The sequence below is a fragment of the Lycium ferocissimum genome, chromosome 4 (genome assembly GCF_029784015.1).
Source record: "Lycium ferocissimum isolate CSIRO_LF1 chromosome 4, AGI_CSIRO_Lferr_CH_V1, whole genome shotgun sequence".
NCBI lineage: Eukaryota > Viridiplantae > Streptophyta > Magnoliopsida > Solanales > Solanaceae > Lycium > Lycium ferocissimum.
Genome location: NC_081345.1, coordinates 19,392,705 through 19,408,556, shown reverse-complemented (window position 1 = coordinate 19,408,556; position 15,852 = coordinate 19,392,705). Strand labels below are relative to the sequence as shown.

General features: G+C 33.8%; 1 protein-coding gene across 1 annotated transcript; it reads left to right on the top strand.

Moving 5' to 3' along the window:
- Positions 1 to 744: 744 nt before the first annotated feature.
- LOC132051722 (uncharacterized) lies at positions 745 to 8,485 on the top strand. The gene is made up of 6 exons (XM_059442914.1): positions 745 to 1,071; positions 3,534 to 3,834; positions 5,843 to 6,001; positions 6,738 to 7,033; positions 7,810 to 8,066; positions 8,312 to 8,485. The coding sequence occupies exons 1-5, from the start codon at positions 871 to 873 to the stop codon at positions 8,029 to 8,031; spliced, it is 1,179 nt and encodes a 392-aa protein (XP_059298897.1). The 5' UTR covers positions 745 to 870; the 3' UTR covers positions 8,032 to 8,066; positions 8,312 to 8,485.
- The last annotated feature ends 7,367 nt before the right edge of the window (positions 8,486 to 15,852 follow it).

The following is a 15,852-nucleotide window of genomic DNA, read 5'->3' as shown; positions in this document are numbered from 1 at the left end:
AAACGCGCTGGTCTTTAATTTTTGCCCTTCGCCTAAAAAAGTAGCAGAAAATACCCCGATGTTCTGGATTCGAACCTTAGCAAAGTCAAAAAAATAATAATTTCACAAGGTTAGGGTTTCACGAAAGTTATGCCTAAGGCCTAATTTGGTTATGCTGTAAGGCCTTACTTAGTTCTTGCCTTATAAGGCTTAACTTAGTGATGCTGTAGTTCCAAGTTAGGCCTTATAAGGCATATCTTCTGTATTTCTAAGTTATGCCTAAGGCAGAAGTTATGCCGGACAAGGGTTGAATATTTTTTTTTTTTAACTCGGCTGGGATTCTATAAAAGTTAGGTCTTTAAGACCTAACTTTTGCCTGAGTATGCCTGATTTTACTACGAAATTCTGCCTTGCGATTATTTTTTTTATTTTTATTTTTTCAATTGAGCCGAAGTTTAAACCCAGAACCTCGAAATATTTTAGGCAAAGGCTATAAATTAAAGACCACCCTTGAATATGCACAATCGTGCAAATTACCCTACATGTAACCAAATGTAAGCCTCTGGACTCACCAACAGTTCATGTGAGAGCCCAATCATTAGTGGATTGGGTCCAAGCCCAAACTTGAAAGTGGCTTGTGATTCTGGCCCACAAAGAACGCCTCCAAGAGCTTAATCATCATTGAAGGTTATTTAGGTAAATTACTCTCCTCTCCGACAAACCGTCTAATCCTCTCAAAAGTTTTCTTGATAATCAAGACGAGTATCTATTATAAAAAAATTTGAAACCCACAACACCTTCCTTCACATCCAACTGAAAAAAAAAGGAACCCTTAACTTTATATAGAGAAAAAAAGAAAAAAAAAGAAAAAAGAATTTAGTGTGTTATAGGATGAAAAGTGGTTCATCAGAGACGAAATTCTTGCAAGAATTGATTCTGTATGCGGCAAGTGCAGCATTTAGTTGCCTGGTATTGTTTGTGGGGCTCCGACAACTTGACCCGAACCGAGAGGCATCAAAGAAGGCGCTTGAACACAAGAAGGAAATTGCTAAGCGCTTGGGTCGACCCCTTATTCAAACCAATCCCTATGAGGTCATTATTATTATTATTTTTTTTTTTTTTCAAATATACCCTTAAAAACGTTTTAGATATATGCTTCGGTTCTGTTGGTTTTATAAAAGATGGTTGAAAATGTCTCTCGATAATTTTATTTAGCATAGAAAGCTTTAAATAGCCAACTTAACTACATACAATCAGCAGGATAATTTCAAAATCTATCCAATAACAATTTAAAATTCAAAAGTAGTTACATACTAAGCCTAACCAACTTATTATGCTAAAAATAAAATTACTGCAGTAACTGCAAGGAATTTTCAACAGGTTCAAATTTAGTATAATTTTTTTTTTTTGTGTTGAATTCTTTCGACTACTTTATATGTGTTTCGAGCCGAATGCAGTGGTTAGACCTGCTGCTTTCTATGTACATCTGCCTGTGTTTATTTCGAGAGGCGGATTTAGCCCATTATCCCTTGTGGTTTAAACTACTTTAAATATATGTATGTGTGTGTTTACATCAATATACATGAGGCTGTGCTTATTTTTGGTCTTGGTTAATGCTGTTATCTGCTTGTTCTTGATGAGCGGCTTATAGGTAGTTGAGAGCCGAATTCAGGATTTAAATTTGATGGGTTCAATATATAGGTTTTTACCATTATTACTCATTACACTTGTGAAATTGAGGTTAAAGATTTAATTTTTTTTGAAATTGTAGTGGTATCTCTCACTTTATACCCTATGAGTGCATGCTTCATCCACTATGGTATGTAGTATCTGCTTCGAGAGAAAAGAGTGTAGTAGGTGAAACAGTATAAAGTGCAGCATCTAATTGCTATTTGAATAAGATGTTAGCTTGTCTCCTATACTTTGCTGGAAATTATATTTTTGGCTTCATGAAGTTTTACTGTTTGGGACTTTATTGCTATAGGAACTCAATTTTCTTACAGAATAAATGGTTTTCTGGTTTGAGGTTATGTTGAAATGAACTGTCTTTTCCGCATGGATGTGCCAAATGCAGTGGTTACACCTGCTGCTTTCTATGTACATCTGCCCGTGTTTATTTTGAGATGCGGATTTAACCCATTACTCCTTGTGACAATGGGTTCTAGCTACTTTATATATATGTGTATGTACGTGTACCCAGAGGCGGATATAGAATTTTGAGTTTATGGGTTCTGGATTCTAGAAAACATGGCTTATCAGGTTCGTCCCTGTGTGTACCGCTGCCTTCAATATGCATGCACATGTGCTTATCTTTGGTATTGGTTATAGCTCTTATCTCCTAATTCGTGATGATACAGATTTGTTTGTAGTTGAGAAGCAAATTCAAGATTTAAATTTGATAGGTTCTTGCCACTGAACCCATTACACTTGTGCCATTGAGGTTAAAAGTTTAATATTTTTTGTAATTAATAATCTTTCACATATACCCGTTGAGCGTATGCTCCATCCGCACTGTTTGTGGTCTGCTTTGAGAGAAAAGAGTGTGTGTAGGTGAGACAGTATAGACTGAGGCATCTAATTGCCATTTGAATAAGATGTTAGCTTGCTTCCTAAAGTTTGCTGGATTGATTTGGATATGCTTGGCTCCGTGAAATTTTACTGTTTTGGGACTTTATTTCTATAGGAGCTCAAATTTTTTGCAGCATAAATGGTTTTCTGGTTTGAGCTTATGTTGAAAGGAACTGTCTTTTCCGCATGCATGTGCTTGTCGGCTGTGAGATTGAAGTTACGAGCAATTTATAGTAACCCTTGTAAATGAAAGTTGTAAAGGAGATTCTTGAAACTGAAGTTGTAAAGGAGATTTCAGTATTCTGATCTTGATTGATTTTGCAAAGATTAAGATTTAGATGTTCACATGCTATTAATTAGTACTAGTAGTTATGTTGAATTAGCCATCATTACATTGGTGAGACAACACTTTTGGTCAAGTAATATTGATGGCATTGGCTGTGTTAAAGAGAGTAATGTAGCTTTTAGAACTTGCGCCCATCCACTTGTGAAATTGTTGTAATTGTAATTCTAACTCGCTGTTCTGAAAATTTGGTTTAATTTGTATTTTTTTTTTTTTGAATAAGGTTAAATTGTATTTTTATTGAAGACGATAGTGTACTTTCGTTTGTATTTATCGGTCTGAATTATTTTGATTATCAGACAGTGCACATTGTATTCACTTCTGTTGATCAGGATCATTTTCCTATATATTTTTGAGAGCTTCCCCGCTCCCAGAGCACCCCCTTCAATTTAGTGACTAAGGGTATAATAGCCTGTGATATCTGGAAAATTATATTTAGAAGACAGATTAGTTTAAGTTTTAAGGAGTGTATTTTGTTTCAAGTAGAATAATTTGTTGCTTGGTGTGAACAATTTCGAGAATCAGACTTTTAGAACCAAAAAAAAAAAAAAGTAGTAAAAAACTTATCATTTTCATATTGAATTCAATCATTCTCGTATTGAGATGGGATAACTTATTTCTCTTTTGTACTTTGTGTGAACAGGATGTGATAGCATGTGATGTGGTGAACCCTGATCATATAGATGTGGAATTTGATTCCATTGGTGGGTTAGAATCCATTAAGCAAGCGTTATGCGAATTAGTAATTCTTCCCATGCGAAGGCCTGAGCTCTTTTCTCATGGAAAGTTACTGGGTCCACAAAAAGGAGTATTGCTTTATGGACCTCCTGGTACTGGAAAGACCATGCTTGCCAAAGCAATAGCTAAAGAGTCAGGCGCTGTTTTTATTAACGTGAGAATATCAAATCTGATGAGCAAATGGTTCGGTGATGCACAAAAATTAGGTGAGTGTAGATTTTGCCTTCAGTCTTGCAAGGTTCTTTTCTCAGCATTATCTATTCTTAGGTGTGTCGTTTGACTTGCTGAAAGTTGCATGAATAATTGTATCTTGAATCTCGTTTCAGTGTATTGACGCTCCACAAGCATTGTACCCAGTCCAAAAAGTAATTATCCGAGAGAACATAAGTACTGTCTCATATTACTTTATTTCAGAAAGAAGTCTCTTAATTTTTGCTGGTCCTTTCTACATTTATCTCAATAACTGGAGAGATGATCTGCTAATTTTAAAAATCTCTATCAACTTTCTTGTGATCGATGGGACTTCTTTTGCTATAAACACTGCTGTATGAACTAGTGAAGTTGGAGAAATAAGAAAGGAGAGCCTGACTTTCCTAGTAATTATTAGGAACAACTTTCAAGATAATGTTGTCTAATCACCAAAAGTGGCGAGAGATTTTTGAGGGAAAAACATAAACATCAAATCGAGTTTCTTTTTTTTTCCATATATTTTTTGGATGGGTCGTGATTCTTGGATTGGGTCTATTCAGTTGCTGAAACTATGTGTTACTTGATTTATATGCCAATTGGATCTGGAAATAAGAACAAAGGCATTTAGACTAATTTGAGACTCATTTTGGTTTAGCATTTGATATCATCCAACTTTGGAACAGTTCTAGCTTTTAAAAATGTCTCTAATGTAGCTTGTTCGTTAGCTCATTAAATTGCTTTAGTGCAGGTAGTATGTAAGTAGCTCGTGCACATGTTTGTAGTGTGTGAATTTTAGTTTCGCTATCTTGCAGCTCTTTTTCTACTTTTTAGCAAGATTATGAGTTCTAGGGGTCAGTGAGGTTATCCTTTTATAAAATGATGCCTGTTTAAATGGCTTATTTTGAGTGACAAGAATGGTGCCCCACATCTGCCGAGGATTTTCGGGAGCAAAATGTTACAAGAATTACAAGATAAAGTAGATAGTGGGATTTGATGCTTTATAGCCTTGTTTATACCTGGCATGGACTCTGGAGTAAGGGCAGGATATGGAGCCTGTTTGGATGGGCTTAAAAAAAGCAACTTATAAGCCAAAAAAAAAAAAGTTGGGGTAGCCCAACTTATTTTTTTGGGCTTATAAGCTGTTTTCAGCTTATAAGCTGCTTTAGATAAGCTAAGCCAAACGGGCCCAATTATTTTTTTGGGCTTATTTTAAGCACAAAATGGCTTTAAACTGGCCAGCCAAACACTCAAAAAAGCTGAAAATAAGCTGTTTTTCAGCAACTTATAAGCCAATCCAAACGGGCTCATGTTATGTTCAAGGCATCAGTTCTTTCTCAATTAAAAAAAAAAAAAAACACTTGAAATTTAGGATATATAGGTATGAATAGTGTGTTGTTTATCAAGATACAGTTGTACTCTTATCCTAGCTTGTTTATAAAGTGAATAAACAACAAAGTACTCTTATCCTAACTTAAGCATTTAATTTTTATATTGAAGATCAAACTGAAGTTTTCTTTACCATCTAATGATTCATGAGCTTTCATACTTCCTTGCTTCATATGTTTTGTTGCTGGAAGTAGTTTGTGTTGTATACAACAGGGATACCTTTGTCTTAAAACCAAACATAATGTAAATACTTAGGTGATTTCTCCATCTGCCTAAGCCTTGGAGAGTTATCCGGTACCTGTGCTGGTGGGAGGTATCAGGTATCCGAAGTCGAACTGCGCGGAAGCTGTGGCGCTGTCATCCGAAGAAGTAAGGTAAGAAAAGTGAAGCATTCATCTCTATGGATTCTTTGGCTGATTTGAGGCTTGATCCTGGATGAAAAAATCGGAAACTAGTATCATATCATAATTCTAATTATATTGCTTAGGATGCTCTTACTTGTATTCTTTGTCTGATGGCTCATGTGGATGGTTTGTATATCCCTCATGTCATGTAATGTGTTAAAAGGTCCTTTAGTTCTATGTAGTGTTTGAGCATAGTGTTATGCTAAACTAATTGATTATCTTCTGAAAAGTGCAGTTGCTGCCGTATTTAGTTTGGCACATAAACTCCAGCCAGCAATTATATTTATTGATGAAGTGGATAGCTTTTTGGGTCAGCGCAAGAGTAGCGATCACGAAGCATTAACAAACATGAAGACTGAATTCATGGCTTTATGGGATGGTTTTACCACAGATCGTAAGTTCACCGCTTAATTAGTCGATTACTTTACCAGTAGTTTTCTCCCACCAAGCTGAACAAATACATGCACAAATAATATGTATGTACATATGCATGTGTATGTGTGCATATTGATGTATATGTGTATATGTGTTTGTGTGTGTATATGCTGTAGAGAGGAACCGGTTGGTGAACTTCATATCATTTTCTACTCCTCAATCCTAAGTTGGATTGGGCATATAAATCCTCGGTATCCATTTCTTTATTTTGGGTATCCATCCAGGGGTGTCAAATGGGCGGGTTGGGCTGAATTTGGGCGGGTGCTGCGGGTCAAAATGGGTGAGTTAATGACCCGCTCAAAAGTTACTTGGGCTGAAATGGGCTAAAAAGCAGGTCATAACCCAACCTGCCCTATTCTTAATGAGTTTTAATTTCTTTGTTTGTTCTTTTATATTTTTTTAAGTACTGATAAAACTATTTTTTTCTTTATTGTGGTTATAAAGCCTTTATGAAAAGATTTTGACAAGGTTTCTCATGGGTCAATTTGGGCTGCATATCAACCCAATTTTTAGATGGGTTAAGCCAAAATGGGCTGAGCCAATTATTGGGCGGGTCGGGTGGGTCATGTTTTCAAGGGCTAGTTTTGCCATCCCTAGATCCATCAAATTTGAGATAGGTCGTGCCTTTTATCTAGTTAATGTGTTCTAGCTACAGTGTTCTGTCGGCTTTAATCATTGTCAAATGCCTGATGTAGAGAATGCACGAGTAATGGTCCTTGCTGCAACTAATCGCCCATCCGAGCTTGATGAAGCAATTCTTCGACGTCTTCCTCAGGCCTTCGAGATTGGGTTCCCTGATCTCAAAGAGAGAGCAGAGATTCTGAAGGTGATCCTGAGGGGAGAGAAGGTGGAAGATAACATCAACTATGACCGCATTGCTAGTTTATGTGATGGATACACTGGTTCGGATCTTCTTGAGCTCTGTAAAAAAGCTGCCTACTTTCCTATCCGTGACCTGCTTAATGACGAGAAAAATGGAAAGCCTTCCACGGTTAGTATTATGTTATTTAATTTTTGTTGAAAGTCTACGTTGAATTTGTATTGGCTTAAATGCTTACCTCAGTAAGCAACCTATGGCTTATCTTATCCATTGATACTTGTGGCTTGGGGTTCTCAAAAAAATAGAAAAATAAGGGAAAATGAAGATAAGGATTGCTTTGAAATTTAAATCTAGCTTTCTTTGGGTTACTAGTTTTGAGCAGGTCTGTAAACTGGCAGACATAGAGGGAGGCATCGGTACCTAGAAAGGGAACCTCTTATTAGATATTCCTCCTTCATGGTTCATTAATTAAATTTGTGCATGTCTAGCCTTGTCATTTTCTTTTTGTTTTACCTCAAGTTTGTTTATTTTTTTATTTTTTATTTCTTTTAATCTCAACCCTGATTTTAACGCGTCCGTGATGAAAAAGAAAAGCCTTCTTCAAAAAAGTAGAGAATCCTTTCATTTTTTGTTTTGCAACCATTACTCATATAAAGAAGAAAGTTTGCAACTGCAACTGTGATATAGTTTGTGCTTGACCCTGGATTAATGGACTTGCGCTGTTGAGCTTGATGAATTGTAGAACCTATTTGTGATATTGGTTTCTGCTATGATTGTTTATTTTATTTCTACTTATTTGGATTGGGAAGATTCACTAGGAAAAATTTGACAGTGTGTTTGCACGGGATTGTAGGGAACATGCTTGTTTTATTTTTATTTGTATCTTCACAAGATTGTTAGGGGACAAAGCTCTTTGGATGAATATATTTTTGTTTTTTTCGGAGCAGGACTCAAGGCCATTATTAGAATCCGATTTGGAGAAAGTTATAGCTACGTCAAAAAAGACACAGGTTGCTGCAAATGAATACAACACCTTACGTTCACAATTTGTCGGATTATCAAGGCACGCGGAGACAGATGATTCTCCAGTCCAAGCTGCAATCAGCGAGCTCTCTAAAATTGTGGTTTCACAAATTTTAAATCTCCAGGCAGAAAACCAGGATTCTTAAATGCCACCAGGAATTGCCATACATTATTATTGAATGTAAGATTTTGATTGTTTGTTGGTTATGCCAGGTGCCATATACAATGCCGGGTGCCATATACTTTCTTTTCAAGCACTGTGTGCTGTTATCCACCTGGTTAAATTTATAACAGTAGTAGTCATTTCATCATTGATTGATGTTCACTGCAAAGGGTGAACTGGTGTATGCTCATCTAAAATCTAATGAGTAACTGAGCTACATAGGCGGTTAATCTTATTTTTTCACTTCATTTTGGTGGTGTCAGGGACTTGCATGCATATGTGGGAAACTGAAATTTGGGTTCTTTATGACGCGTGTCTTGGAGAACGTCGTATCAGGTTTTCTGCTATTGTATTATATAGGGTAGTTGATGAGAGACTTTGTAATGCCAGGTGAACTGAATGTTAAGTTAAAATGTTCAAGAAATTCTTGTAGTTGGGATCTTCTTGGTCTTTCCTTTTACTTTGTGATGTCAATTTTGCTTCAGTTTTCCCCGCACGATTTAGGTTCAAATGGGGAGGTCGAAAGGACATTGTCGCTTATTGGGGAAGTGCAATATATTAGGCTCCCTAATATAGTTAGGCCTTTTATTTTCTATTAAATGATATTATAGCTCTACATATATCCGTGTAATAAAACATTTGGCTCTTGCCCTAACAAACCTAATGAATATTGAAATTGTGGAGGCGAATTTAGGATTTAAGTTTGCTGAGTTTAATTTTTAAAGCGAGAGATTTACTTGTAATTGCTGTAGTTATCATAATTAATGAAGATTAAAGATAATGATGACACGCGGTTCAATCAAGTTAATTTTGAATGTTGATTGATGTATAAAAATAATTAAGAAACTTAAGCATGCATGGAGATGGTGATAAGATATGAATACGTTACCGCTGAATTTCAAGATTTCAATCTTGATCCTTAAATTAATAGCTTTATAAGCATTTTAATTTGTCGAAGCTACTGAACACAACAACTAAAATGATTCAAGTTGTGGTTAAGAAAAATTAACATGGACGATGTCGTCGTAAAAGTCTTTCGTGGAATGCTTATCATCTTATATGGTAATCGAGAACAATAAAATATATAATAATTTCAACTCCCTCTGTCTCATTTTATGTGATGCATTTTTTCTGAACATAAAATTTAAAAAAGAAAGAAAGGAGAATTTTTAAAATTTGTACTCTAAAACAAGCTATACATATTTGTGTAGTTACAAATAATCGCATTAAAGATAAAATAAAAAATTTAAAATTATATTGTTTATAGATATAGAAATTATCGTTCTTTTTGCTATATACCATAAAATTTATTGTTTGTAGCTTGTTATCACATTGAAGATGTGGTTACATATCCATGTAACTTGAACCAATATACAAATATTTTGTTGGGCTCATTCACGCACAAATTTCGTGTGTGAAAGGCCAAACTCTTATTTTTACAGTTTGGTCCTTTCACGCACTAAATTAGTGCGTGAAACCTACTTATTTTTTTTATTTTTTATGTTAGTTTGGTTTAACTTTTTTTTTTTGTCCTACAAAAGTACACTCTGTTTCTGACTCCATAGTCCATACTAGGTGAAAAGTCAGCATCTCTGACGCTGCTGGATTTGAAAAGTATGATGTAGTTAGGACGAAGACACAGAAGCAGATTCCGAATATGCGAAGTACTCCGTCCGGATAAAAAGAATGTCAACTTAGTCATTTGTGCACTTTTTTAAAAAATATTAACTCCTAGATAAAAATAAGTAATTTGACTAAGCTGTCCCTATTTAAATTTAAATAAGTATTGGAATTTGATTACATAGCACATAATAGAGGCAAATCTGAAAAGATAAGGTGAGTTCTTTCTTGATTTGATAAGTGGATCCTTTTTTTTGATCCGGAGGGAGTAATGAAGAAAGTGAAGTAACTCTGTGGTACTCCCACAATGGGAAAAACATGTGTACTTGTCATTTGGTAATTGCGTAAAAAATCTTTACCGCAATTAATTCACTTACAGTTGATAACCTAAAAGAATGGTAAATACTAATGTGTAAATCATTTTTATATTATCAACATACATAATCATATTCTCGTTTTAACATGTATTAAGTAATACATATTCTCATCTTTATTTATAACTTGCTAGCTGGTTAAGGCAGAGCATCAAAGATCAAGATAATCCCCTTACAATCAGTTCAGATATCATAATGAAATTGGATTGAGATAGTTGTGGATATTGTGTCTCTGGCTGTGGAAGACTTCAAGGCATCATGACGCTATTTGGGTGATTATTTATCGGCGATGACCAAATTAGTTCACCTCTTGACCAAATTAGACCTTCGATTCAAAATTTTCTTAATTCATCCCCTCGTGAGGATACAAAACTATTTGACCTTTTACCCATTTCAATTTTGTTTTAACACTAGATACGAGTAACTATTTCCCTTCTTCGCCCCCCCCCCCCCCTCCCCAATAGGTGTATCAGTGTACCTATATAAGCCTGTTAACCGGTCCGATTGAACCGGTCAAAACCGGTAACCGGAACCGGTGGACCGATTTACCGGTCGCCGGTCTACTGAGTTTCTATACTGGGCCGGTTTTCAAAAAAATGTGGCCGATTAACCAGAACCGGCCGGTTAAAACCGGTTAACTAGTAATTTTTTTTTTTTTTTTTTAAATATTGCTGTTGTCCACTGGACCGTTGGCCAACAGTCCATTTTGCAAACATGGCCGTTGGCAACGGCTATAAACGGCCATTTTGGACTCCCTTTGTTCCCCAACCCCCCCAAACTTTTTTTTTATACACTTTAACCCATCCCCCACCCCTATATAAATCCCTCTCCATTTCATTTTCATCCACACCAATTCACTCTTCTCTTTCTCTCAATTATAGCTACTTTGCAACAATTAGCCACTTTAAACTTCTCTCAATTAAATACTACTCCCTCTGTTTCAATTTATGTGAACCTATTTCCTTTTTAGTCTGTGCCAAAATGAATGACCTCTTTCCTAATTTGGAAACAAATTCACTTTATGAAATGATTTACAGCCACACAAATATTCAAGACTTATTTTGAACCACAAGTTTGAAAAGTCTTCACTTTTTCTTAAATGGCGTGCCTAGTCAAATGGGTTCACATAAATTGAAACGGAGGGAGTATAAAGTTTTATTGTAGTTTCAATTTTATATTCTGCAATTATATAAAAAAAAATTGTTGGTGGAGTTGGTGATTTTGCAATAATCCAAAGTAGCTCTAAAGCTTTGGTGGATTTACAATTCCAGCCGCCTTCACTTTGGTGAAAATTAGTCCGGCAATTTGGTACCTTCGTTCCAACTCTATCTTTATTTTCCGCTATTTAATTTACGCAATTTAATTTGTTGCAATTTATTTTCTTGTGATTTATTTGCGTGTGATTTAAATTATTGCTATTTAATAATGTCGAAAAGAGTGAGACGTGGTGGCGGTAGTAGTATTGTTAGGGATGGGTTTATGGAGGAAATATTAATTTGTGAACGAAACACCTAATTTAGGTATTAATATTGGTGGAAATAATCCACTTTTAGATCATGAGGTAATGCAATACTATACCAGCACTTTTAATGAAATTGATGATGCTGATGAAACACAAGCTCTCGAAAATCCCATAGGAGATATAGATCCTACACAATCACATACACAAGACAAACCGTCAAAAACTCATAAGCCAACCGCTAGAATTTAGAAATTTATGACTAAAGATAAGGAAAGCCAATTAGCTATATGTAATATATGTGCAAAAGAATTTGTTTTCAAGCAACAAACTAGTAAGAATGGTGGAACGGGTTTACTAACGGGTCATATGAGAACTAGGCATAAGGATGTTTGGGGAGAGAAAACGGGTTCAAATGTGGGGGGTATTCAACTAACAATGGATCCACCAACCGGTAATTTTTTTAGCTATGACAAGAAAAAAGATCGTATAGAAATAGCTAAAATGGTTGCTTTTGATGCTCTACCATTTTCCTTTCCTTCGGCTTTGGGTTTTGTCACTTATATTCAATGTTGTTATAATCTGTTGTTTGAGGGTATTCCTAGAAGTACTTGTAGATCGGATATTATAGATTTATATAAAAAATATAGATTTTATTTGCGCCACGTATTTAATTCTTTAAATTGTAGTGTTTCTCTTACCGCCGATATTGATCTTAGTCTTAACAAGTTAGATTTTTTTGTTATTACATGTCATTAGGTTGATGATAATTGGGTGATACAAAAAGGAATTACAGATTTTTTATATGATGAAGGGAAAGGTCGTCATGACGGAAAATTTTTAGCGGATTCAATGTCAACTATTATGAATTTTTTTAACATTTATAGAAAAACACTTTGTATTACTTTAGACAATGCTTCTAATAAGACAAAGGCGGTTGTTCTTTTAAAAAAGGAATTAAACCCTCCGCTAGAAAATATTTTTCATGTGAGATATAGTTGTCACATTTTAAACTTGATTGCTAGAGATGGTCTTAACTATTTTGAAGATTTTATTCAAAGGGTTAGAAATGCGGTTGCTTTTCTTTTTTGTAATGCTAATAAGCAAAAATGAGAGATTTTAAGAATTCTTGTTTGCAAAATAATCTTAGACCTAGGAAAATTCAAGTAGAAGTTGACACTAGGTAGAACTACACTTACATTATTTTACAACAAGCATATGATTATAGGATTTCCATACAACAAGTTCACAACCATTTTAATATGGAAAGTGATGAGTGGATAAATAATAACGATTGGGAAGATGTTAAGGAATGTATTGAACTTTGACAAAATGTTTATAATGCAACTCTTGTTTTTTCTAGACAATTCTATTCCACGGTCACCGAAATTTTAGCGTACTTAACGGAAATAGCTAGAGTTTTATATGAGTATAAAGATAAATCCGATTATCAAGCGACTATTTTTTCTTTGACAACAAAATTTAAGAAGTATTTTTTTCCCATCCCAACTTTATTTATATTGGGTTTTTTTTTAAATCCTTGTTTTAAAATGTCTTATACTAGAGGATTGGTTGGTCAAATTTATAAATATTTAGAAATTTCCGAGGGAGTTAAACCATCTTTACTTGATGCCGAGATCGCGGTTGATGCCGAATTTAGAAAAGCTTTTACTCATTATTCTACTTTGGAAGAAAGTGCTACACCCGTTGCTTCACGCCCTACTACTTCTCAAAGAAGCAAAAAGGGCTTGTCGGGTTTGTCGAATTTAAAAGTTTTACATTCACATCTAACTCCTTCTCATAATGCAAACTTTGATGAATATCACCTTCATTTGATGTAGACAAATGTGGATATCAACCAACTAGATGATTTGGAAGTCTTAGCATGATGGAAGAAATACAAGGCGAGTCATCCGATACTTTCAAGAATGGCTTGAGATATCCTTACGGTTCAAATATCAACTGTGGCTTCGAAAAGTGCATTTAGCCAAGGAAGACAACAAATTGGAGACCATAGACACTCATTATTCGGATTTAGCTTGCAAGTACTAGTTTGCATTCGCGATTGGATTAGATCGGAGCGACGCAACCAAAACTTAGAAGCGGTGGAAGGCGAAGAGGAAGAGATTGAAGATTTGATAGCAAGTGGAGTACACCAAATGGAAGACTTTGAAGATATCTCAATGACCGAATATAATATTGAGGAGATTAGCGAAATGATTCACACTTTTTGATTTTATTCTTGTACTACTTTTTTGCAACTCATGTATTATTTGCAAGTTAAAAAAAAACTACACTTGCAAATAAATGTTATCCATTAATGAATAAATTATATAGCTCATTGAGCTTTCTTTTATTTACTTGTGTTCATATTCTTACTTATATTAAGTTAGGAATATACCTAAAATATACTAAGAATATACTTATAATATACATCTACTTAAATTAAAAAATAGAAAGTTATGCACTTGAAAAATAACTTAAGTTATAATACATATAACTTAAACATATATATATATATATATATATATATATATATATATATATTATATTTATAACTTAAGTATATTTATATTATAAATATATTCTTAGTATATTTTAGGTATATCTAGTATAAATACTTAAGTTATAAATAGAAAGTTATAAATTTAGAAAAAAACTTAACTTATATGCTTAGCTACTTATAATATACACATGCTTGAGTTATAAAATAGAAATTTATAAACTTAGAAAATAACTTAAGTTATATGGTAACTTAACTTATAAATTTGGAAATAACTTAAACAAGTGTATATATATATAAGTATATTTATATATTTATATAATATACATATACTTGACCTTGAATTATAAAATAGAAAGTTATAACCTTAGAAAAAAAAAATCTAGAATTTTATAATATTCATAAGTTTTTAGTTAGTAAATATATAAACTTAATTTATGATACATATAACTTAACATATATATATATATATATATATATATATATATATATATATATATATATATATATATATTAGTTAGTCAATATATAAACTTTAGTCATAAACTTATATAACATATATAAATATACCTACAATATACTAAGAAATACTATAATATACATATACTTAAGAAAAAATAAAAAAAATAAATGTTTTTTTTACGTTTTTAACCGGCTTTTCGATTTCGACATTTCCACCCAGTTAACCGGAACCGATTAACCGGTAACAGGCCGATTTTCTAACCGGTTACCGATCCGGGCCGGCTAGAACCGGTTAACAGGCTTATACCTATATATGCCCGGATATTATCGGGAGAGAAAAAGGACCATTGACAACCTAACTCTCTAATTTTAATTTAAACAAAAAGGATTAAAGTCGGTCTAAGTTTTAAAAGAAGCATCATGCCTACTTTGGCCTAACTCACCACAAAAAGCAGATCCCAGTGTCCATCTGGCACTTTTTTCTGAAATGGATAGAAATATGATCCAAGCACAGTGTACATCTTCTCAAAACCTTTAGAGGTGTGTTTTAATTTGCAAAAGACCAAAAGTTTTACCAATCTTTCTTGATGTCAGACGCACTATACTACATTTTAGCCTATGATTGTCGTAGGATAAGACGTATGCAGTTGAAAAGAGATTATAGTTCAAATGGACCAGATATTTCATACCATTTCGTGATGTGATATTTGTGCTATTTCAGTTTGGATAATGGTTCTACTAGCGTCTAGCTATACATGAAATTTAAGAAAAGAAGAAAGGCTTTTAATATATAGGAAAATTACAATTAGAACTGATCGAACTTATGCTCTTAAACATGTTAGGACAAATTTGTGAACTACTTACATGTCATTAAAGATATAATGAGAGGTTTAAAACAAAAAAGTTTTTTTAAATGTACAAAAAGTTCAAAAACATTTTAAAAAAAGAGAGCATTATATACAATATAGAACAAAAGAAGTACCAAATCATCAGCATTAACACTCCTACTATAGATTTCTCCGTCATTCTCCTCCCTTATTACATGCTCTTAACTAATTTTTTTTTTATGTGAACATGAACATTGATTTGAAAAATATTCTTAAAAATTTGTATATGCTTATAAATTACCTAAAAGGTACTTTAAATTGCAACATTTATAGGTAAAATGCTTGAAAAATCATACTTAATATAGAATTTAATAGTTTCATTGTTAATATCGTGTATTCTGTGACGAAAGAAAAACAAAGCACCAATGATTGAAACAAGACACATTAGTATTTAAGTTTGCTCAACTATGAGACATACTATAGTCAACACAGATGAGCAGGAAATTAAAATAGTAGTATCAAATAGCATATACAAAAACGTGATTAAACTTAAAAACTA